Below are 23,750 nucleotides of genomic sequence, written 5' to 3'. Positions count from 1 at the left end.
CCTCGCGATAGTCTCCAAATTTCGCCGATTTTGTGATTTGCACGATTTGGCGGGCGGCGCTGGGGTTGTGCGCACTAAAATTGCTGCAGCTCACCTTTGCGACAAGGCTGCGTGGCGCAAGGCCGAATTTACCCCACCATTGTGTGGCTGGTGAGTCTGATCCACATATCCATGCAAGGCTGACAGCTTCACTCGAAACTTTTTTTTCCGACCTTGTTCTGTTGTTGAATCTGCCTTCCATTGCGAGGAGTTACTTTGATTTGCAGCCAATTTTGTTCCTTTGCAATAAAACGTAATGGCTGGTCCTAGAAGAGGTGGAAATTTCAGAGGCGGCGGCTCGAGAGGCGGTGGGAGAGGCAGTTTCAGAGGCGGCGGAAGAGGCAGAGGCGGCAGCAGAGGCAGTAGCAGAGGTCGGGGAGGAGGTAGAGGTCGAGGCCGAGGCGGCCAGTTCAGTCAATGGGGCCCAGACAGGAGATTCGACGGTGCTCGTCTGGCTGAAAATGGCGAAGATGAAGAGTAAGAATCTTGGATCTGTTGTTTTGACTATTGGCCTGTATTCACTTGTAGCTAACAAATCATTTCCCATACAGCGCGAATGGATCTGGATCCGATGCCTCAGATGTGGAAGACGAAATGCTCCAAGATGTATCAGACGACGACGACGACCAAGAAGCTCCAGCACGCCCGTATATGGCACTCATGCAGAAATTCCATGATTCAAGTGCGCCAAGCGCCAAGAGGAGGAAGATTGCGCACGATGAGCCCTCGAACCGGAGCCCAAGTCCCGCCGCAAACCAGTCAGACGATGAGGAAGAGTCCGAGTCTAAGCGGGAAGATATTGACGAGGCTGATGAAGAGGAGGAAGAAGGAGGAGATCCAGCTTCTAACATCGAAGAGGACCCCGAAAACGATTCAGAAGACGAGATCGACGCTACGGACCCGTTCGATTCGCATTTCGCCAATCCAGATCAACAAATCAGCTCGCAAGCAGTTGTCGCAGTGAAGAATGGAGAGTGGACAACAAGTCGAGCTATTGTACAGCCTTGGAGAGCAGTTATTACGTCTCCTGGCACTGATAACAATGCATTCGTTCCCCAGCCGATATCAGGGCTCGGTGGATTGAAGCTGAAGCAGAAATTGCGAGACACGGCAAAGGAAAAGATGGGCAACCTGGATGCAACGCAAAAAGCATTCGCACCCTTATTGTTCGACTACAAGGACATCTTGTTTTGCGATCGGTCTGTGGAGAACTCCAACAAAATACGACAGGCGATCTGTCTCCATGCACTTAACCACGTATTCAAGTAAGATGAACCAAAAAGCTTCTACTTCGGACGATGGGGTGCTAACTTTATTCCAGGACTCGAGACAGAGTGATTAATAACAACTACAAGCTTTCAAAGGCTGGTGATGATTCGGAGCTTGAACTCCGAGACCAGGGCTTCACCAGACCCAAGGTCCTGTTCCTTCTACCAACACGCAACTCCTGTGCCAAGATGATGAAGGTGATTCAAGACTTGGTTGAGCCAGACCAACAGGAGAATTTTAAGCGGTTCAATGAATCATACGCTGAAAGCGACGAAGCTTTCGGTGCTGATCGGCCTGCCGATTTCAAGGACCTTTTTGGCGGCAACGACGATGACATGTTCCGCATCGGTGTCAAATTTACGCGCAAGACGATTAAATATTTTGCGCAATTCTATAGCTCCGATATTCTCTTTGCTAGCCCTCTTGGTCTCCGTATGGCAATGGGATCTGAGGAAGAGAAGAAGAAGCCTGACTTTGACTTTCTCAGCTCTATTGAGATGGTCGTCATGGATCAAGCAGACGCTCTTCTGATGCAGAATTGGGAGCACGTCGAGTACATCTTTGAACATCTAAACCTTCAACCAAAGGATGCCCACGACGCCGACTTTAGCCGTGTCAGAAATTGGTACTTGGAAGATTGGGCAAAGTATTTCCGACAGACTATCATCCTGTCTGCTTTTAACACCCCCGAACTGGCAGAACTCCAGAGGCTCTACTGCCATAACTGGGCCGGAAGAGTCCGCCTGCAGCCAGAATACCCCGGTGTTATTGGACAGCTGGGTGTCAAGGCCAAGCAGACATTTTCACGCTTCCAGTCAAGCGCCGTGGAGAGGGATCCCGAAGCTAGGTTTGACTACTTTACCTCTGCCATTATCCCCTCTCTGGTGAAGCGATCCAAGGACTCGAGTGGAACGCTCATCTTCATCCCATCCTATCTTGACTTTGTCCGCGTGAGAAATTACTTCGCCACTGCCGACGAAGTGAGTGCCCTCACTTTTGGTGTAATATCTGAATACACCGAGGTTCGAGAAGCATCTCGAGCTCGATCTCATTTCTTGACTGGTCGACATAGGATTTTGCTCTACACAGAGAGAGCTCACCACTTCCGTCGGTATCAGTTCAGCGGCGTTCAGAGAGTCATCTTTTACGGGCTGCCGGACAATCCCATCTTCTATAAGGAGATTGCAGGTGGATACCTGGCCAAGAGTGAGAAAGACATGAAGATTGAGCCTGGCCAAGGAACGGTGCGGGCCATCTTCTCCAAATACGACGTAATGAAGCTGGAGAGGATTGCGGGTTCGAAGAGAGTGGGAAAGATGATTCAGGATCGTGGTGATACCTTTGATTTCGTGTAGATATGTACTCGGCGCAAAAAATAGAGTTGGAAATTGGTTAGCACAATATTATACTTGGCATGTTGGCTTTGTTACGTTGGGGATTGTCTGCAAATAATTGTGATTCGAAGCCTCGATATCTTGAGGCAGTTGGCTTATCATTCCACTATTGTAGATATAAATGTACATAGATATGTTGTGTTGTACATGGTGCGTCCATCCCTCAGAAAGGGTGTGTCGCAGCTCTAGATTCTTGTTCTTTTTTTTCCTCTTCCCCTTTCCCGTCATAGCCCATATCCGTCTTTCATGCATCATAGAATCATTCACCTCTTGACTTGCTCGCCAGATTTTGCGCTTTCAGGAACAATATCTCCCGCCATGACTTCCGCAGCAGCGCCCTCCTTCTCCGCTAACTTGGCTGATTCAACACTCTGAGCTTCAACCGCACCTTCGCCCTCGGTGCTGAGAATCATGAAGCGCTGAACCATTTCCTCCAGCTCCTTCTCGTCGCGGAACTTGGTCACCTTCTTCACGTTCTGCAGCGTCACAGGGGTCGAGGAGCGCCCTAATAACCGGTCTCGCGCAAGAGTCTTGGCCGTCATCATGAAGCGAGAATCCTTCTTTCCGTCGACAAACTCGAGGATTGCGCTCTCGCCCTGGTCGTATGTGTTCTTGGGCTCGGTGCGGACGACTCGAGTATAGCCTCCCTCGCGGGTCAGGTAGCGGTTCCGTAGCTCGCCAAAGAGCTTGGGCATTAGCAGGTTTGGTGTCTGATATCAAGCGGTAAGTAGCTGAGTCGAAGGAGGGGAAGAGGAAGCCAAGCTGCAATAAAGAGAGGTTCAACTCACATAAAGAATACCCTGCGCCGACCTCCTGCACGGCTCATTGTTTCTTTTGGCCAGCGTTATTAGCTTTTCGGCGAGGCGCTGCGTCTCCTTTGCCTTTGCGTATGTGGTCTGGATGTGTTCATATTGCACGAGCTGGGTAACGAGGCCTCGCAGCAGAGCCTGTCTGGCCGAGGACTTGCGGCTCAGATGCCGGTATTTGACGAGGCCACCAGCCATTTGCGGCCAGCTGAAACTCGGCGTGCGATTGAGGGTTGCGGGATGTAGAAATGCGAATGCACGTGCGAATTGCGAGAGGATTTGGTCGCTTTTCCTCTGCTTTTTTGGCGGTTGAGGTCGAAACGTCTCACTGCGCCGGGACTTTGTGGTGGGCTGTCTGTCGTCTGGTTGGCTGTAATTTTTTGCACGTCTAAATTTTTGGCGGCGAATCTCGGGCCCAATCTGGGAACGTCGAACGCTGGTATCGGCCGAGCTACGTCAAAACCAACCACCAAAGCTCCAACATCGTCACTCTTTTTTCCCACCGGCGCAGGCAAAGTTTAACCTGCTTATTGGCCTGAGAAACACGTAATTTTGCATCTTGTGGGAGCTGCGCAGCTCAATTGCATCATGAGAAGCCGCGCATAGGGCATTACACACAGCCGCACCTGTCGAGATTCGCCCCAGGAATTAATATCTCTCTTTTCATCAGCCGCCCCCGTTCGCATTCGCATCGTCTCTTCAGCGACACCATGGGCTTCGCAACCGGCTTCGTGAGTCGACTCAGTGCCTCCAATTCTTGATTTTCACGTTGCGGCTGATTCTACAGTACAATGCTTACATGTCTCTACATAGACTGGTGGCGTGACGCTCACCCTGTCCCTCGCCTACCTCTCTGTCCTCGCCCACCAGCGCACCCGCGAGGCCCAAAGCAAATCACTGCGCACGCAAACGCTCATGATCCAGCACCTCATCGATCCAATTCCGCAGCCACTGCCCCCGACCCGATCCGAAGTCGCCGCTGCCCAGCGAGAAGCCGCCGTCGAGGTCGCCAAGCAGCGATGGAACTCTGAGGTCGAGAACGCTGTGCGCTGGGTGCAGCACACGGACTGGGACGAGGTTCGAGAGGGCATGGAGGGCAGAGTCGCGTACCTGTGGGCCAAGGCCACGGGCCAGTCTGTGGAGGAGGTGGAAAAGGCGAGGCGCTCCCTGGAGCCTGTGAAGAGGACGCAGAAGGCTGGCGGCGAGATTGCAGCTGCTACGAGAGGGGCGTTTAACCAGGCCAAGGAATCAGCTGAGAGCGTTGAGATGACCGCCGAGAACCGGGCTCTGGACGCAAGGCTGAGAACCAAGAAGACCATCGAGGAGACAGCTACGGAGGCCAAGGGAATCGTTAGCGCAACTCTGGACAAGGGTCGAGAGAAGGCAAAGGAGATTGTGGGCAAGGCCAAGACTGCCGTTGGTCTAGCAGAGGCCCAGGTGGAAGAGATGACGGGCGACAAGGCCAAATCGCTGAGCCCTGTGCAGCAGGCTTTGAATCAACGATACGAGAAGCCTTCAAAAGACACACGGACAACAGCAGAGATTCTCAAGGAGAGATACGTTCCACTGGACAAGCGAGACAACTCAATTTTGCGAGGATTGTAAGAGGGTTACGGATTGTTGGGAGTATGACATAAAAAAAAAAGGCGAATCTGAGCAAGGTGTCATTGCACTTGATCAGGCTGGAAGCATCTATAACTTCATGTATGGCGCAGATAGACATTACAATGTACTACTACATCCCCTACTATGTTGAGAATCGTGAAAGATGGCATTTTTCTCATTGCGGAGATGAAAGGCGAAGATGTGTAACAGGTGATGACATTCCCGGGCTTCGTGGTGCATAGTGCTCACGCGAGAGACCACCTTGCTCCATTGGCGGACTATTCACGATGAGGAAGGCCCTTGGATGTATATAGAGAAATTGAAATGCGGTCTGGAATATGATACAAATACACAAGAAGCGATAAAATTAGACAAGGCTCGGAATATGACATCAATAGCTGGGGAGAGCACGGAAGTGGTGGCAAGAATTGTGCCGCACCCTGCACCGCACCGCGCAGAGCAGAATTGAGGTGTTATCGGAGCACCCCGAACAAATGCCGGGCGTGATCCGGCTCCACGGACTCGTACGAGGATTCCCGAATGGTGCCGCACGCTATGAGCAAAAGGAGGTGGTCTAGTTAGTGTGGCTTTGTGCCGGTTATACAGTATGTAATATTATTAGCAGTTGTTCTATTTTATTCTTTTCTCAAATGCAATGAACTTGTAGGAAGTGAATCAACAATATTCATGACCGTATACTCGTAATACGACAACATGGATCAATCAGTTCCTCCGAGATCTCATCTTACTCCCCTCGGCAAGCAAGCACCTGTAAGCAGCTCGGCACCGCCAAACACTTGCAGGAGCCGTTGAGTGCTACATTCCTCTCTCTGCCCACTAAGAAGCCGCTAAACCGTAGCGCATATTGGAAAATCCCCTCCGCTGATTGGCTGTCGGCTTGCGTATCGGGAGCGTACTGGAGCGCCTTTCCGAGGCAAGTTGCAGCACCTGCACCATCAAAGTTCCTGCCTCCGCGGAGCCGCTGCTGCGCACAGGCAAAAAATCTGACTGCAGGTACGTCCCTTGAAACTTCTGGGGCCGACATCGTTTCGCCTTTTTCTTCTTTTTCTTCTTCTTCTTCTTCCACACTTCAACTTCACTGTTTATTTTTCTCCTTCTTCAGTAGCCTCCGCCTCTTGTTTGGTGCCGGGCATCTCGTTTCCTGCGGCCTTTTCGAGTCCTAGATTTTGTGCTGACCATCGAAAGGCGACCTTCCCATCAGTGTCACCATCCACAGTTTCCCGGTCCCACCAAACCATCACCACGACTCGCACAGAGCCAAGTCGCTCAATTGACCAGCGCAACATGTCCTTCTCCAGTCTCGTCCAGGAACTTAGCCTTCGCGATGCCAACAGTGCTCGCCGGCCTGGTCCTGCGCCTTCAGTCTCAACATTCGATGACCGAGCATCGCACGTTTCTCGCACCATGTCTGGTTATGCCAGCACCGCAGCCACCAGCGTGAGCATCGCTGGCGACATCGGCAGCCAGCTTCACGGCGGCTACTTTCATCCTCTGGCTCGATCCTGGCAGTCTGAGCGCCAGCTGACCAAGGTAAGACGGGATTCCCGACAATTTGGTGTTATATCTGTCTTTTACTGACTCTCTGCCTCCAGTCTATGCTCATCTACCCCATCTTTGTTACCGACGGCGAGGATGACATGGTCGAAGTGGCCTCTCTTCCTGGCCAGTTCCAAGTCAGCATCAGCAGACTGACTGGCTTCCTCGAGCCTCTCGTCCACAAGGGACTGCGATCCGTCATGCTCTTTGGTGTCCCCATGAAGCCTGGCACCAAGGATGCCCTTGGCAGTGCCGCTGATGATCCCGAGGGTCCAGTCATCCAAGCTATTCAGCTCATCCGCCGCCGCTTCCCTCAACTCTTCATCTGCGCCGATGTCTGCCTCTGCGAGTATACCTCTCACGGCCACTGTGGTATCCTACGAGACGACAGCAGCCTGAACAACCAGATGTCTGTCGACCGCATCTCTGATGTTGCCATCGCTTACGCAAAGGCTGGAGCACACTGTGTCGCCCCCTCAGACATGAACGATGGCCGTATTCGTGCTATCAAGCTGAAGCTGATCGAGGAGGGCATTGCCCACAAGACGCTCCTCATGTCATACTCTGCCAAGTTCTCTGGTTGCTTGTACGGACCTTTCCGGGACGCAGCCGGCTCTGCCCCGTCATTTGGCGACCGCAGGTGCTACCAGCTGCCCCCTGGAGGGCGTGGCCTTGCTCGCCGAGCCATTATCCGCGACATGAACGAGGGTGCCGACATCATCATGGTTAAGCCTGCTGGCCAGTACCTGGACATTATTAGTGACGCCAAGGACCTTGGCAAGGACCTGCCCATCGCTGCTTACCAAGTCAGTGGCGAGTTCTCAATGATTCACGCTGCTGCCAAGGCCGGAGTGTTTGATCTTAAGGCCATGGCTTTTGAATCTACAGAGAGCATTCTTCGAGCTGGTGCCACCATCGTCATCAGCTACTTCACCCCCCAGTTCCTCGATTGGCTCGACAACTAATATTTCGGATGAAGAAATGAAGAGAAAATAATGGGTTTGCGTTTCAAGGAAAAGGACAAATAAAATACCAAGGGAAAAAAGAGCAGGCGTTTGGCATTGCAATTTGATGGAGGCCGACTTTGTAACATGTGCCGTTAGAAATCTGCTTTTTACGTCTTTAGAGCGAGGCATGGGTTATGAACACGAGGGTAATGAAATGATGTATACTTGAAGCTTTTCTTTTTCCTAATTCAATATTCTACTCATCAATTGATGCCGTTCGTGACTGCTAACATCTGTTTCTTTGCGCCTGGTTTTACTCTGCCTCATTGTGTTGTACTATGATACGAGATGCACATGACGGTATTTGTTTTGACTTGTTTCCTATTTCTTCTATGCTTTTCAAATGTCTAGTCTATACAGCTATTGTATCACTATTCATCTCTGTGTCCACCAATCACTAGAACACACCAGTCTCGTAGTCAAAGACAGTGAGCTTCTCGATGATGGGAACAAGCTTGGCTACTAGGCTCTGGTGAGCAGGATCCTCCTTGAGATAGTATGCCCTGTCCTCGAGGGAGCCGAACTCGAAGCTAAAACCATGAGTCAAGCCATTCTGTTTTGCCCAATTAGCTGTGATCTATCTCCCCCTTCTCATCATGGGCAACCAGAGAGAACAGAACGTCTTCCCCTCTCATCTTGAGTAGCTAGGGAAAAGAAAACACGGGGTTTCAATAGTTCTGCCAACGGAGATTTTGGGGGACTTACGTTGCGGCCTTCGGGAGAATTGTTAATTCCGCCTGTGACGGACTTGATGTAGGGGGTTTTTGTGCTTGCGTGGAGACAGTTGTCCTTGAGGGCGAGGAGGCCTGCGTTGGCCTGTGGAAATTTGGGGGGTTTGTGTCAGTATTTTGTTTTGTTTCTTGTGATGGGGGGATTGGAGGTTGATGTTGAGATTGGAGGATATAGACGCACATCTGCAATGGCCTCGGGAGTGGCGTCTGGCTTGAAGGCCACTAGAACGAGGTGGATGATGGCCATGTTGGTTGGTAGTGGTGTAGCAGATGTATGTGGAGGAATAGGCAAAAGGGCGAGAGAGAACGGTTGAGATGAATTGTTGAGATTATGGGTTCTCAACTAAGTGGTTCATTCTGGCTAAGTAGTATATATAGTCGTTTTCCACAAAGCGGAGATGCGGTCTAGCAGCAAGGTATACTAGAGAGTACCTAGCAGTCTGGGAATTCCCGTCTGTCCAATATTGATCATCCGACTGCTTGGCCTATGCGGCCTCGCAGCAAGGTATGTTAGATACGCCAAGATAATAGCCTAGACTCTGGGAACTTCCGTCTCTCTGATATTGATTATCAGATCCCTTGGCTATGCTTATCAATCCTGAGATCCTTCATCGGCCACTCTTCCTTGGGCAGCTGGTTGAAATACGGTAGATGGTTAATAATCTGTACACCTAGCCATAGTAGGTGCTACTGAATGCATATAATAATCCACAGATCGGAGAGTGACTTCTCGGTGCTCCTTTTCTTTTAAAAGAGGCAACTTTGTGCGCGACCAGCGCAGCCAGAATGGGACCCGAAGATGGTCTGCCGCGGCATCCTAATGGCGAGGCTTTGGGGTATCTATTTGCGATCGGGTAAGTCGGGGTTCTATCCGTAGCGAAAAATATATGTCTTAGTCTCCACAGGTCTTAAAAATTTCCTAGGATCGGAGTTGTCAATGTAGGAGTTCGGGGGAAACTTCAAGGCTGTCGGGGATATTGATGATTCGGCCGGACATTGGATCGGATTGATTAGATTAGCTGCGATGAGATTCCGCCCTGGCGTGCAGATGGATGCATGATGTTGTGGGATGGGTAACCAACCAACAGCATCATAATTATCTGCATATGCACGTCATGTTTAATTTTGTGACATTGAAGTTGGGAGCGAGGATTTTTAAAAATACTTACCATACTTTCATTCTAAGTGTAGAAACAAGTACGATTCCATCGCCAGTAAATCACCCTTACCTTTCTCTCATCATATGTTGTGCTCTCTTCCACTCTAGTTACCATGTCTTGTAGTTTCCTTCTATTGCTCACAAATAAAGTATCAATCAACTCTATTGCAGCTTACCAATGCAAAACATTATTGGCCAGATATGCGCATCCTGCCGCAGTGGAGTGGATGACATTGCATCCAACATCGTCCAGTACCGACGTCGTCCAAGTGCCGAAGATGGCACCATATGCTAAAACGCGGGAAAACAGTTCCTGCGGAGGATTCGGCGTATGAGTCAACAATTCTCATGGTAAAACTCTACCATCTTGCGTAGAAATTGCATAATGCTCTCTCTCCACGGATGAGTGTTGCGTCCAAGAACTCAAAAGTCCAGCTAAGCTGTAAAATATAACATAAACATGGAGGTGCATTACAGCGCAGACACGCCTCTACAAGTGAGAGAGTCCAAGGTAGGCAAAGAAGGGAAAATCACTGCTAGAAAACAAGACAAAACAAGGAAACAAAATAAAAGACAAGTCCAAAAAGTTTCTGGGCGCATGATCAACTGCTGATACGACACCTTGCTGTCTCGATTCTAGTATCCTCTCCAGCTGCTTACAGAGAATACTCCAAACGGCAAAAAGGTGCAGATTCTACTAGAGGAGCTCCACGATATATACGGGCTTTCATGGACCACTCACCTTATCGACCTCGAAACAGACGAGCAGAAGAAACGCTGGTTCCTCCAGCTGAACCCAAATGGTATTTCTCAAGTGCTTTTTTAACAGTTTCGCAAGCTCTAACAGTCTGACATCACCTAGGCCGGATTCCAGTCCTTCTAGACATCGTTGAAGCGGAGACCATCGTTTCCATCATAGAGAGCTCGGCCATACTCATCTACTTACAAGAAAAGTACGATGAACGCAACGTCTTTGGCTTCGATTCCGCCCACCAGAAAAGCCAGGCGATACAGTGGCTGTTCTTCTGGCATTCTTCGGCTCCGGTGCAAGGACACGCTCGGCATTTTATGAAGGGAACCGCAGAACCCATACCATGTACGTAACGTTACCTTTTTCATTCTCAAGACAAAGGAAATAGTTCAAGGACCTAGGCTCAACGACCAACAATAGATGCAGCGCAATATTTCGAAAGGGCCATGCTTCGCATATACTCCGTGCTAGAAGCTCACCTTAGCGGACAGTATAACGGGCAATCCGCAGTGCCTCGAGAATACCTCGCCGGCGATGGGGTAGGAAAGTATAGTATTGCTGATATGGGCACTTGGCCTCACGTTCGAGGGTACCGGTCATTGGGATTCTCTGAAGAAACCGACATGCGGCCCAAGTTTCCGCATCTTCTAAAGTGGATTGATCGCATTGCAGCAAGGCCTGGGGTGCAGAGAGGTATTGACGCCGGCAAGTATGACAGTGAAGAGAACCCGGGGCTCTTAGTATGGGCTGAATAGGCAGGCCTGCCGGAATGGTTCACGCAGATGAGAAATGATACAGATACTGAAGCAAACTTCATGCTGGTATGGGATTTTGACCAAGCATAGCACCTTTAATCATGGTAATGAGGAAAGAGTTCAACGTACTATCATAAGACGGACTCTTAGGAGATACTGTGCGGAGAAGAGTAATCAGCGTTATTGTAGGTCAGACAACGGACCGTCCACGGACACGAAGAGGAAACTGGCGAATGCGATCGGCCGTGGGTCCAGGGGGGCTTTTTCAGGGACAGCGTTTCTATCTTTCCCATGAGGTGTGAGTTTGGGATACTCAAATGGACAGCTACGAGTATGCGTCGGTGGGCACTGCCGTTAGCGTATGATGAGAAGCCAATTATTGCAACTAGATTCAGCCAAAAGAACGTTGATCAAACAAGCTTTTCAGCCGCCCCTGGCGGTATGCGTGGTGTAGCTGATGAAGCGGCAGGGGTTTGATTGTTTGATGACGGCAGAACAATCGATGGGTGCCACATGCTATTCTTTGTTAGCAATTGGCTGCTTCACTATCCTTTTTAAGATGTTCTGCATCCGGTCTGAAAACGGATAATGTCAGACGCACTGGTAATTTCGAGATTCTGGGGAAAACAAGTAAACCAACAAAACTTGAGCTGTGTTACTCGTACAGCAACAAAAAGGAGAGCCAACGGCAAACTTCTCTTTGTGCTTCATGCCCCGGTCAAGGATGTTTGCGTCCATTTAGGAAGGGAACAGCGCCAAAGAAACACGAATAGCACCAGCGATGCTCCGTCATGCGCCGATCGGTGGATGCATGAATAGCGGTGGCGCCGTGGGACCGACTCTGCTGAACTATGGGATGCTCGAAAGAATGCTCAAACGATTCATGGCTCAAACATCTCCATCCATCCAATGCCATTTTTTTTTTTAATTCTAGGAAACGAGATTGAAGCATCTGGGCATTGCAGCAGTTGTTGTTAGATGCAAAATCAAGATGATGCTGTACTTCTAAGAAGCAATTAGGGCACGCAATGGGTTTCACTGGTGGTCACATATACATATCCGCCTCCGGTTGAGATGTGAGACTCGTCGATCATGGTTCGACCATTTCGGGCCACCGGAAATTTCACAAGATTTATCTATGGCACTTTTAGACTGCCTTCACTTTTAAGATTTTTTTATTCTTATTTTTCAATAGCTAGTGGTATTCCATTTTGGACCCTTTGTAGATCTGGGGATACCGGCAAGAGACGCAACTTCCCGTCTACGATCCACGGCTCTTTCCTCGACGCCATCCGATATTCCGTACAGATATCTGTGTAACTGTGTACCTGCATGTATCTTTTGGCATGTCACAGCTTGGCCGACCGTGCCTTCTTCATAAAACCATGGAAAAGTGGAAAGTGAAAGTGGACTCGGGACGCATGTCGCAATCTTTGTCTCGTACGAGCACTTGCTCAAGCCACACATTGGTAGGCCTTGAATAAATGTGGAAATCCGAAACCTGCATGCGGAAGGGGCATCTCACACGGATCGACAAGGAAGGTATCGCCTTGTACTGGAGCTATTATGAGCAGGAGGCACTGATCCTCGCCTTTTAGCTTCACATCCTTTCCTTTCTGGTCGTCTCCTTCTTTGTTCTCATTTCCGATGTAAACAAATGCTCTCCTCTTTATCTTCTTTATCTTCTTTTTCCCTTTCTCTTCCCTGTCTCAGTCTTGTGTTTCTTTCCATTCTCAGTCCCTCTTATACAAACCGCGGGAGAGATAACGACAGAGAGAGAGTCCGGGTTACCTCTCCTCTGCCCTCTCTAGTCGCTTGCCTCGTTCCCCGACTGGTTCGCCTTTACTGTACTCTCTTCTTTATAGAGTCTGTTTTTCAGTTTGTATTTCAGCGCACCTTCGTTCCTTTGATCCTGTACGAGTATACACACGCCAATGAAAACAGCGGAAGGATCGTGCCACTCGCTTCAACAACCGTTCATTACCTACAAGAAGCCGCAAATTGAGCATATCTCGATATCCACGAGTTTCGTGATTTGAGTTATCACCCTGGCTCTCCGTACTGGACGAGCCCCAAACCCTAATTGTTTTATTGAGTGGCAATGAGCCATCACAGTTCTATCAACGATTTACCATCAGAAGAGAAGATGGGCCTACTGGACCAAAGACGGGGTTCGGATGCCGCAACAGACGTCAGTGACAGCAGTACTGGTACTGCGACTGGCGCTGGTATTGCCACAACTCCGGTCCATACTGACGGCCATCTTCAACTCGGTCTTTTAAGCCCTTCAGCTGATTCCCTGAAAGCACCCTTTGGATACATTCGATCAACGCCATGGAGGATTCTTGCCGTCCGCTTCCTTGTCTTTCTCACACCTAGCTTCTTGCAAGGCCGTCACGCTCGCGAGCAGATATGCCCGGCTAAGCTTGCTCCAACTGCCTACCTTGACGGCATGCGCGGTCTAGCAGCACTCTTCGTCTTCTTTTGTCATTACTTTTATCAAGCATTCACTATCGCTGAGGGATGGGGTTGTGGCGAGACCAACTACCACATTCTCAAACTGCCATTCCTTCGTCTATGGTACCAAGGCCCTCCGGCCGTCTGTGTCTTCTTTGTCATTTCTGGATATGCGTTATCATACCGACCTATGAAACTAATTCGAAACGGAGCTTGGCCTGATTTCGCCAATACCATGAGCTCTTTAATATTTCGACGTGGAATTCGTTTATATCTTCCTACTGCAATCTCAACTTTTATGATTATTTGTTTCTTGCGCATCGGCGCATACGAATGGACTCGAGATTTTGCCAACGACCGAAAGTACATGAAAAACATTGTAGAGCCACATCCGGCCCGCATGGAACATGCATATGCTCAATACAAAGATTGGCTCTTACACATGTTTAGATTTCTCCAAGTGTTCAGCTGGGACAAATTTGGCGGAAGTACCTGTAAGACGAAATGATCCATACCTATTTAACATATCTTCTAGAAATGCATACTGACACGCTCTTTCCAGCTTACGATGTCCACTTATGGACCATTCCCGTTGAATTCCGATGCTCGCTGTACCTCTTTCTTACCATTATCGGCACTGCCCGCCTGCGTACTTCGGTAAGATGGCTCACTGTTGTCTTCGTCATGTTGGTTACCTATCGCAACAGCCGATGGGAACTTTTGCTATTCTTTTGCGGGATGCTCATTGCTGAGAATGATCATATCCGTGGTGCGCACGTCCCGACATCTAACCCAGCCCTACCGATGGAAGAAAAGCCTCGCTCGACCAAAACCAAGCTGTGGCCCATCTTCTGGGCCCTATTCAGCATTCTTGGCTTGTACTTGATGTGTCAGCCGGATGGTCGTGGTGAGATTACCCCTGGATGGAGATGGCTATCCTCCCTCATACCTAAGTGGTGGAAGGAAGAAAGGTACCGCTATTGGCAGTCGACTGGTGCCGTCATTTTCATCATTGCTGTGAGCCATTCGCCTCGATGGCAACGCTTCTTCAACTTGCCAGTGGTTCAGTACTTTGGCAAGATCTCATACGCCCTCTACCTTATGCATGGACCAGCCATGCACGTTGTTGGCTACCACTTTGAGAAGTGGGCATACGGCCTGACTGGAGTGCAAGGCTACTGGTACAATGCCGGATTCGTCCTGGGGGCGTGCTTTTGTATTCCCACGGTCGTGTGGTGGGCGGATATCTTCTGGAGAGCGGTTGACATTCCTACTGTCAAGTTTGCCAAGTGGTTCGAGAGCAAAGTGATTGCCAAACAGTGAGCTCAGATGAAGATCTTTACGGAGAGAAGAGGAGAAAGGTTTCTTTGATTCGGATGCATAAATTAAGAGCTTTGCAGCTTAGATGGCGTTAATAGCGGGGTGTCATGTTATTTCCAATATGGGCTTGATTTTGTCATTGATCATCACCGTCGAGGGAGGTTTCTATCTGGTATCATATCTTCATAAAATTTACGTTCTTCATCCAAGTACAGTGCATAAACTGCACACACCTAGTAATTTGCTCTTAATTGGAATCTGACAAGGGCCATCGTGTCTCGTCTCGGGAGTATACTCTTCTTCCCGCCACCCAAGTCTCTCTTACTTTGAGTGTGCGAAGCTTCTCGATATCCATGTCCTCCAGCGGCTCATCAAGCACAACCCAATCCGCAAATGCACCCCGCCTAATTGCGCCTGCATATTGTTCGACAAACGCTCCATACGCAACATTTTGTGTAAAGCCCATAAGGGCCTCGTCCAAGCTGAGAGTCTCTTGCGTATGCCATCCTTGCGAGGGGTTCTTCGGGTCAGGCCCTAATCCAGTGTGCGGGTTCTTCCTCGTCATCGCAGCGTAAATTCCTTGAAACGGGTTTGGTGGCTCGACGGGGAAGTCGCTGCCAAGGATGGGTTTGATGTCGAGTACAGACTTCATGCGGTAGGCTTCCTCTTTTGTTCGCTTTGGTCCGAGTCTTTCCTCGGCGTACTTCATGTCGGAGGTGGCGTGGGTGGGCTGAATGGAAGGGATGATGCCGAGAGCGTGCATGCGTTTCTGGTCATCGGGGTGGATGATCTGGGAGTGTTCGATGCGGAATCGGTGATTGGATTGACAGTCAGCAAGATTTTCCCGCTCACATTGCTCTTTCAAGGCTGCTTCAAAGGCATCAATGGCATTGCGGTTGGCCAAGTCACCTATGGCGTGAATATTGACTTGAAAACCCTCTCTGGCCCAAGCTTTGGTCACCTCTGTAAGGGCTGATGCATTGATTAGGAGTGATCCGGAAGTCCAAGGGTGGTCACTATATGGCTCAAGCATGGCGCTTCCCCAGCTTCCCAAAGCTCCATCTTGATCAAGGGAAAACCAAATCAGCACTGCAATAAAATATGTTAAAGTTGAGTGACTTACCAGCAAAGAGTTTGACGCTGCGTAATCCAAACATGCCGTTTGAAAGACTGATTTGAGAAGTGGCTTCGGGGCAAAATGTGTTTCTCTTCGCACACTCCAACATACTGTAAACTCGGACAGTCCAATCTGGAGAAGTTGCCAGTTCAGAATACAGCCGAGCGTTGTCTGCCGTCACACCGGCGTCGTGCATTCCTACCAGGCCAACCTTGTTCAACTCCTTCATAGCTGACTTGACGGCTCGAGCTTTCTCCTCTTCTCCGGGCTTCGGCCATAGGGCCATAATCATGTCCATGGCATTATCGCAGAAGACTCCTGGGCCAGGATCACGAATAATATCACCCCCGGGAACGTCTGGGATTTCATCCGGGAGGAGATTCAACACTGACTGTGAAACCCATGAGCAGTGGACATCAATTCTGTCCAGCATCATGAAAATTCCTCTGAGCTCGTCGTCTTGCTCGATATCGTTCTAAAAGTTGATGATACGATCAATTATTAGCAAAGTAGGTTTCAAGGGTATCTATGGAAGTCATCAACTGACAGCAGTAGGCATACGCCCAAAGGCAGATTGGTCCCATCCAATACCACGAAGCCACTGGCCTTTGGTGCCGGCTCCGGGGTTTGCGGCAAGGTATGTCTTGATGCGATCTCTCACTTCATCGAGTGACTTGGAGCCAAAAAGATCAATCGAGTGAAGAAATTCTCCATACTGTAGCAGATGCCCATGGCCATCCCAGAGACCAGGAATCGCATAGCCGTCTGAAACGGTAATGTCGGCTCCTTTCACTTGGTGCAGAGAATCTTTGCTATCCTGGGTCCAGACGTAGCGAAACATACCACCCTCCACCGAGAAACATTCAGCAGACGGATGTGCGGCATCATGAGTCCTCACACTTTGGTAGCAATATACCGGAAGAGGGTCATTGTGAACACCCGTGAACAGAAACGGATGTTGCTGGAAAGAGTAGGCAAAAACCGCGGCTGCAATAACTGAGATAATGGAACCCCAGCGAAGGAGCGGCGATAAAGCCATTTTTTTCTCAGAGTTGGCGTTGATTCTGAAGTCTCGAAACAGCAATTATCCCCAAGTTAGTGCTTATATACAATTTTTTTTCTTATAGTTTCGGAATCACTCTGACATGATATTTGCATGGCTTACGCCAAAAGTGCTAATGCTTTACATGAAGGGCACGAAAAGTGGTCCTAGAAATGTTGATAGTGCGCCTTTGTGAGAAGCCTTTTTTTTTTTCTTTTGGTTTCCCGACCGTAGTCCGAGACATTTTTTGGTCCCTTGCAGTGCGACGCCCTATCTCTAGCCAAAGGATTGCGATATCGATTTTGATTTGTTGAATCCATGGCTATTTTGCCGCTGATCAGGGACTGGCTTGCGGACACTAGCATTGAGTTGGAGGCATGGCGGGGTGAAATGGCGCCGAAAAAAGGAGGGGCAGGCTGTTGAAGAACCCCTCAGTGGGATTTGGGGTTGCGCGACAGCCTTTTTGTGAGGGTTGTTGATGATTCGTTTGCTGGTCTGTCAAGTGATTTGGCTGTTTGTTTGTTGTTTTGTTTGCATTGGAATAATGTGATGTGTGAAGTAGAAATTCGGCGGTGAATCACGTGTGCAAGCGATGGTGATGGCATCATCTAGGAAAGGAAAGAGCTTAAGGACAGAGTAGCGACTTGCCGTTTGTCGCATTGATCGCAATTAGACTAGCAAACCACCCAGGTATCACTTCGTATTACTTCGTATTTCTCCTTCTCTCACCCTTACAACTTCTCCTTGTTCTTGTCCTCTTGCCGCGAATAGATACTTCTTTTGGAAATAAAGAAGAGAGAACTCAGAACACGGTCGAGCTACTCCTGTCGAAAGCTTCTAGGCCTAATTGATACCCAACAAAGTCACAGCCATGGCTACACCGACTTCACCAGCCCAGCTCGATGAGCTCGTTCGGACTCGTGTTGACAAGCCCATTTCTCCAGATGTTCTCTTCCCCATTCTCTCTTCTGCACCCTTCATTCCCAGCAAGACGCTCATCAACGCCCGTGATATCGGCGCTGTGCCCGGCAGCAAGATTCCCTCTGGGCGCATCTTCCGCTGCGGCACCCTAGAGTACGCCAGCCATGATCCCGACACCGTGGCCTGGATCAAGGCCAACGTCCGCCGCATCTACGACCTTCGCAAGCCACTCGAACGAGAACACGGCCCTGACCCCGAGATTGAGGGAGTTGAGAATGTCTGGTTCCCTGGGTCGCAAGAATACAAGACGCCGAGCTTGGAGGATTTCGCCAAGGGGGACGGCAGTGCCGCCTGGAAGGACCAGTACATGGCGGTTGCTCTCACCTATGCGCCGACATACAAGGCAGTCCTAGAACACATCAGAGATAGTCCCGCGGAGCCATTTCTCTTTCACTGCACAGGTAGGCAATTCTTCTTGGCTACGGGCTGCGTCCTCGTTATTAACACGGTAAACTAGCCGGCCGTGACCGCACCGGAGTTCTCGCCGGCCTTCTTCACCACCTCGCCGGTACGGCCACGGACGATGCAGTTCGTGACTACATGCTTTCCCGAATCGGTACCGAAGTCGCTCGCGAGAAACTTCTAAGATTCGCCATGGATAGCGTTGGCACCAACGATATGGAGGTACCAGGCTTCTACAACCTCGTTGAGCTGCGACCGCAGTACTGGACTGCCTTTGTCGGGGGTCTCGAAGAGCAGTTTGGTGGCTGGGACGGCTATGTGACCAAGGTTCTGGGGCTGTCAGAGGAAGATCTTATTACTGTGAAGAAGAACATTCGTTCTTGAGTTTTGCCATGATGACGAGAGAAGAAGTGGCAGTTATCAATCTGTTTTGCATTGTTGTTTGTGATACCATAGACGTTTGATGACGTTGAAGATGGCTATACTGAGAGCTTCGACTCTGTTGAATATCCGAGTCCTGTCTTGAATCATTCGAATTTCCTGTTACAGAAAGGCCACTCAAGTTCGGTAAAAGTATTTATCCGCAACTACTGTATCACATACGAGTACGCCAGTGTTAGGCAACCCCATCTCCGGGATGGGGCCTTACTCAACTCCGTAACGGCTAACATGGCGGCCCAAACAGTTACCAAGAGCAGGACTCATGATGACTACACTGTGGGATGGGTCTGTGCCCTATCTAAAGAGCAGACCGCGGCTACGGCTATGCTTGATGAGAGACATGATGATCTTCTCAAGCCGCCAAATGACCCAAATACATATACCTTGGGATCGATCGGCAAGCACAACATTGTTATAGCTTGCTTGCCTCAAGGTGAAATCGGTACTAGTTCAGCAGCGACTTTTGCGACATGGATGATCTCCACTTTTCCATCAATCAAGTTTGGCTTAATGGTTGGTATTGGCGGAGGCATTGCCCCCAAGGTTCGACTTGGCGATGTAGTTGTTAGTGCTCCTACTGGGCGTTATCCAGGGGTGGTTCAATGGGACTACGGCAAGGCAGAGAAAGGGGGTGAATTTAAGCAGACCGGATCGCTGAACAACCCACCGGCTCTCCTCCGCACGGCCTTGACGAAACTGAGGACAGACAATGAGTTGAGCGGGTCTAAGATACCCGAGTATCTAGACGAACTAAGACAGAGATGGCCGAGACTCGTGTCAAAGTATACTTGGTCAGAGTCACTTAAAGATCCTTTGCATACTCCTGCGGCCGAGGGAGATAAGGGAAAGCCGAGAGAGACATGCGTGCATTATGGTTTGATCGCTTCCGGTAACCAAGTGGTCAAAGACGCCGAGTTTCGTGACCGCCTTGACCAGCGCTATGAGGGGAATGTGTTGTGTGTCGAAATGGAGGCCGCAGGATTGATGAATAATTTCCCATGTATTATCATTCGGGGCATTTGCGACTACGCAGACTCGCAAAAGAACAAAGACTGGCAGGAATATGCTGCGGCAGTAGCCGCGGCATTTGCAAAGGAACTTCTTCACTATATTCAGCCACGCGATGTTGACGAAGAGCGACCAGTGAGAGACATAATTAAAGAGGGTAAGTTGTTCCCAGTTAAGTGGATGGCGGATCTCTGATATTAAATGTAGTTCATAATGACGTTTCACACATCAAGGCCAAGCTGGATGGAAAGGATGATATTGAAATCCTCGATTGGCTTACACGAACCGACTACGGTCCGCAGCAAAGCGATTACTTTAACCGACGTCAACCAGAAACTGGAATTTGGTTTCTTGAGTCGGTAGAGTTCCAAAATTGGGTTGCTACGGGCAAGCAAACGTTGTTTTGTCCAGGCATTCCCGGAGCAGGAAAGACTATCCTGACGTCAATTGTGGTCGATTACCTTTGCTCACAGTTTTATAACAACTCGAAAATCGGCATTGCTTACATCTACTGCAACTTCAGAATGCGGGATAAGCAGACAATTGACGATTTATTAGCAAGCGTGCTAAAGCAGTTAGCTGAAGGCCAGTTTTGTCTACCTCAGAGTGTCAAAGATCTTTATGATCGCCATAAAGCCCTTCGAACACGTCCTTCCATTAATGAAATCTTGACAGTTCTTCAATCTGTGACGTTACTATATTCAAGAATCTTCATCGTCGTTGACGCTCTTGATGAATGCGAGGAATCCAGTGGCTGCCGGATGAGGTTTATCTCGGAACTGTTTAAACTACAAAGGAGCAATGGAGCAAATATCCTTGTGACATCGAGGTTTATCCCGGATATTAGGGATAAGTTCAAGGGTAGCACAGAGGTTGAGATCCGTGCTCATGATGAAGACGTGCGAAAATATTTAGAGAGCCGGATAATACAGTTTGGTTCAGCATTCTTAAAAACACATCGCGAAAAAGTCGTAACAGATATAACAAAAGTGGTTCAGGGAATGTAAGTTTCTGTTTTACCTTTACATAAAAAATTGGCAACAAATAACATGTACACAGGTTCCTCCTCGCACAGCTTCATTTCGAAACTATTAAAACTAAAAAGACGTTAAAGAAACTGAAAGATATCCTAGCAAACTTCCCGACCGGGCAGAAAGCATACGATTTTGCTTACGAAGAGGCTGTACGAAGAATCCAGGATCTCGATTCAGATTCCAAGGAGTTAGCATGGCTGGTCTTATCATGGATTACTTGCGCAAAATGCCCACTTACTACAAAGGAGCTACAGCATGCGCTTGCTGTAGAAATAGGCAAGACCGAATTAGATGAAGAAAACCTCGTCGAGATCGAAGACATGGTCTCGGTATGTGCCGGGCTGGTTACTATCGACGAAGAAAGCAAGATCATACGGCTAGTCCACTATACAACTCAGGAATACTTTGAGCGGACACAGAATCGTTGGTTTCCAACTAAACAGACCGAAATCACCACAGTTTGCGTCACCTACCTCTCATTCAGCGCTTTCGAGACTGGGCGGTGTGAAACAAACCGGGAATTTAGGAAACGATTACAACTGTTTCCGTTCTACGGTTATGCCGCACGCAACTGGGGGCACCATGCTCCCAAAGATGAAGCGAGTCAAGAAGTCATCGAGTTCCTCAAGAGTCCAGCCAAGGTTGAGGCATCGAGTCAAGTGCTGACAGTCAATGCGGATAATTATAGTCAATCGCTGCCAAAGAAAATTACTGGACTCCATTTGGCAGGGTTCTTTGGGTTGCACAAGGCCGCAGATACACTCCTTGAACTTGGATACAGCCCAAACGAGCAAGATGCTTGCAACCGAGAGCCTCTGTGGTATGTGGCCCACAGCGGACATGAGGTCCTCGCCAAGTTACTGTTAGCACGCGGAGCTATTGCGAATATTATTGACGGCTACGGAGAGAGTCCGCTCTTTACAGCAGCCGAAAACGACCGTCAAGGAGTCGTTGAGCAGCTACTAGCAGCAGGTGCTGATGTTAATTTAAATAGCCCTGTAGGACGGGGTCCACTCTTGGCAGCAGCTAAAGGAGGCCATCAAAAGACTGTCGAGATGCTATTAGCCGCAGGAGCTGATGTGAATTTTCCTCGCTCTTGGAGTGCACTCATAGCAGCAGCTGAAATCGGCCATCAAGAGATCGTCGAAAAGCTATTAGCCGCAGGAGCTAATGTTAATGCTCGTATTATTATTTCAACTGGTGGAAAAACCGCACTCGTGATGGCGGTTGAGAACGGCCATCAAGAGATTGTTGAGAAGTTATTAGCTGCAGGAGCTGATGTTAATGCTTTTACTGGTTTATATCGCGATGAAACTGCACTTATGGTAGCAGTTGAGAACGGCCATCAAAAGATTGTTACGAAACTACTAGCAGCAGGAGCTCTTGTTAGTGCTTTTACAGATTCACATAGCCATGAAACTGCACTTGTGATAGCAGTTAGGAACGGCCATGAAGAGATTGTTGACAAGCTATTAGCAGCAGGAGCTAATGCTAACGCTTTTAATAGCACACTTGATAAAGAAACTGCACTTGTGATGGCAGTGAGAAACGGCCATCAAGGGATTGTTGAGAAGCTGTTGGCAGCAGGAGCTGATGCTAATTCTATTTCTACTGGCTCTATGGGACAGAGTATACTTGAGATAGCAGCTCAAGACGGTTACCAAGAGATTCTTGAGAAGCTGTTGGCAGCGGGAGCCAATGCTGATTCTCCTCAAGGAACATTTGCACTTTTAATGGCCGCTGTAGTCAACAGGCGAGAGATTGTTGAAAAGCTGTTAGCAGCAGGAGCTAATTTTAAGTTTGATGACCGCCGTATGGGGCGGACTGTAGTTGAGAGCGAAGAGAGGAGATATTACCGAAAGAAGGCTGAGGAGCTGTGGGAAATGTCTGGAGCAACCTGGCGGTAACAAGTATTTGTATAACAACCTAATGACAATTGCTGTCAGAAAACCATGACACTTTGTTTCTATAAAGGAAGCCAGATTCACACAGACGCTTGATAACGTTGAAGATGGCTATATCGAGAACTTCAAACTCTTGTTGCATATCCAGTTTCTATTTCCACCTAAACGGCTGAATTAGAGCTTAGAATCTTGAAGCATTCGAATTTCCTATTACAGAAAAGCCTAGAATCCAGTCCTCAAATTGCTTGATCTCGATCCCAGGTCCCCTCAGTGACGCACCACCAGCCACACCCACCCTCCACCAGCGCCACAAATGACGTCCTTAGCCACAGGGTCCAATGACGATCCCAGCATCCTGATTGAACGTCGTCCAACAAGGTGACGTAGAATGACGGACTCCAAGCATCTTTTAATAGATCGCCAAGGCATTGTCTGCACGACCATGGCACATATTAAGCCATCGTGTAGCTTCCCAACCATAATACAAACTATATTACCTTGTTTTCAATTATATGGCACGATTACACGTAACGCATCGATTACGTTGTGATCGTCGATTTTGGTCCTGCAGGGTACCCTCCACAATGACTTGCATCATGTTATCGACCCATCTCCTCATGTAAAAGATGACTGCAAATCAGATATATAAATCCCCTTCTTTCCCTCCATAATACCAATGTTTTATTCCATCATAAACACATTATCCACACAAAACACAAAAGAAACCAAATATTAAGACAAAACAAATCACTTATACAAAAAACAAACAAAACCACCATCATGCCGTTCACAACCCACCGTCGCCATCACCACACAACAACCACCACTACAGCCCGGCCCTATCGCCGCAGCATCTTTTCCCGCAGAACTCCTCGAACCACTCGGGCTCCTCGCGTGCATCACCAGCGCAAGCCTACGCTCAAGGACAAAGTCAGCGGCGCTCTCCTCAAATTGAGGGGAAGCTTGACTCG

The 23,750-nt window shown here is 49.0% G+C and overlaps 9 protein-coding genes across 9 annotated transcripts; 6 read left to right on the top strand and 3 right to left on the bottom strand.

Moving 5' to 3' along the window:
* Nucleotides 1-295: 295 nt before the first annotated feature.
* Nucleotides 296-2,663, top strand: T069G_09463 (utp25, u3 small nucleolar RNA-associated SSU processome protein 25 domain-containing protein; the record flags this gene model as incomplete). The annotated part of the gene is made up of 3 exons (XM_056176673.1): nucleotides 296-516; nucleotides 591-1,304; nucleotides 1,361-2,663. The coding sequence occupies 3 exons, from the start codon at nucleotides 296-298 to the stop codon at nucleotides 2,661-2,663; spliced, it is 2,238 nt and encodes a 745-aa protein (XP_056025151.1).
* Nucleotides 2,664-2,965: 302 nt separating this feature from the next.
* On the bottom strand, nucleotides 2,966-3,706 carry T069G_09462 (ribosomal protein l17 domain-containing protein; the record flags this gene model as incomplete). Its single annotated transcript, XM_056176672.1, has 2 exons — nucleotides 2,966-3,412; nucleotides 3,491-3,706. The coding sequence occupies 2 exons, from the start codon at nucleotides 3,704-3,706 to the stop codon at nucleotides 2,966-2,968; spliced, it is 663 nt and encodes a 220-aa protein (XP_056025150.1).
* Nucleotides 3,707-4,218: 512 nt separating this feature from the next.
* T069G_09461 (altered inheritance of mitochondria 5 domain-containing protein) lies at nucleotides 4,219-5,113 on the top strand (the record flags this gene model as incomplete). The annotated part of the gene is made up of 2 exons (XM_056176671.1): nucleotides 4,219-4,239; nucleotides 4,322-5,113. The coding sequence occupies 2 exons, from the start codon at nucleotides 4,219-4,221 to the stop codon at nucleotides 5,111-5,113; spliced, it is 813 nt and encodes a 270-aa protein (XP_056025149.1).
* Nucleotides 5,114-6,418: 1,305 nt separating this feature from the next.
* T069G_09460 (delta-aminolevulinic acid dehydratase domain-containing protein) lies at nucleotides 6,419-7,635 on the top strand (the record flags this gene model as incomplete). Its single annotated transcript, XM_056176670.1, has 2 exons — nucleotides 6,419-6,664; nucleotides 6,727-7,635. 2 exons carry the CDS (start codon nucleotides 6,419-6,421, stop codon nucleotides 7,633-7,635), a joined length of 1,155 nt encoding a protein of 384 aa, XP_056025148.1.
* Nucleotides 7,636-8,074: 439 nt separating this feature from the next.
* Nucleotides 8,075-8,655, bottom strand: T069G_09459 (stress responsive a/B barrel domain-containing protein; the record flags this gene model as incomplete). The annotated part of the gene is made up of 3 exons (XM_056176669.1): nucleotides 8,075-8,230; nucleotides 8,383-8,493; nucleotides 8,590-8,655. 3 exons carry the CDS (start codon nucleotides 8,653-8,655, stop codon nucleotides 8,075-8,077), a joined length of 333 nt encoding a protein of 110 aa, XP_056025147.1.
* Nucleotides 8,656-10,027: 1,372 nt separating this feature from the next.
* On the top strand, nucleotides 10,028-11,073 carry T069G_09458 (uncharacterized protein; the record flags this gene model as incomplete). The annotated part of the gene is made up of 5 exons (XM_056176668.1): nucleotides 10,028-10,078; nucleotides 10,208-10,370; nucleotides 10,430-10,663; nucleotides 10,739-10,899; nucleotides 10,972-11,073. 5 exons carry the CDS (start codon nucleotides 10,028-10,030, stop codon nucleotides 11,071-11,073), a joined length of 711 nt encoding a protein of 236 aa, XP_056025146.1.
* Nucleotides 11,074-13,174: 2,101 nt separating this feature from the next.
* Nucleotides 13,175-14,853, top strand: T069G_09457 (acyltransferase family domain-containing protein; the record flags this gene model as incomplete). The annotated part of the gene is made up of 2 exons (XM_056176667.1): nucleotides 13,175-14,018; nucleotides 14,093-14,853. 2 exons carry the CDS (start codon nucleotides 13,175-13,177, stop codon nucleotides 14,851-14,853), a joined length of 1,605 nt encoding a protein of 534 aa, XP_056025145.1.
* Nucleotides 14,854-15,097: 244 nt separating this feature from the next.
* T069G_09456 (amidohydrolase family domain-containing protein) lies at nucleotides 15,098-17,006 on the bottom strand (the record flags this gene model as incomplete). Its single annotated transcript, XM_056176666.1, has 4 exons — nucleotides 15,098-15,640; nucleotides 15,812-15,912; nucleotides 15,974-16,442; nucleotides 16,515-17,006. 4 exons carry the CDS (start codon nucleotides 17,004-17,006, stop codon nucleotides 15,098-15,100), a joined length of 1,605 nt encoding a protein of 534 aa, XP_056025144.1.
* Nucleotides 17,007-17,880: 874 nt separating this feature from the next.
* On the top strand, nucleotides 17,881-22,782 carry T069G_09455 (tyrosine phosphatase family domain-containing protein; the record flags this gene model as incomplete). The annotated part of the gene is made up of 8 exons (XM_056176665.1): nucleotides 17,881-18,391; nucleotides 18,448-18,752; nucleotides 18,849-19,230; nucleotides 19,288-19,998; nucleotides 20,049-20,844; nucleotides 20,901-21,529; nucleotides 21,605-21,847; nucleotides 21,947-22,782. The coding sequence occupies 8 exons, from the start codon at nucleotides 17,881-17,883 to the stop codon at nucleotides 22,780-22,782; spliced, it is 4,413 nt and encodes a 1,470-aa protein (XP_056025143.1).
* Nucleotides 22,783-23,750: the final 968 nt, after the last annotated feature.

This window comes from Trichoderma breve, chromosome 6 (genome assembly GCF_028502605.1).
Source record: "Trichoderma breve strain T069 chromosome 6, whole genome shotgun sequence".
Taxonomy (NCBI): Eukaryota; Fungi; Ascomycota; class Sordariomycetes; order Hypocreales; family Hypocreaceae; genus Trichoderma; species Trichoderma breve.
This window is presented reverse-complemented; position numbering and strand designations above follow the sequence as displayed.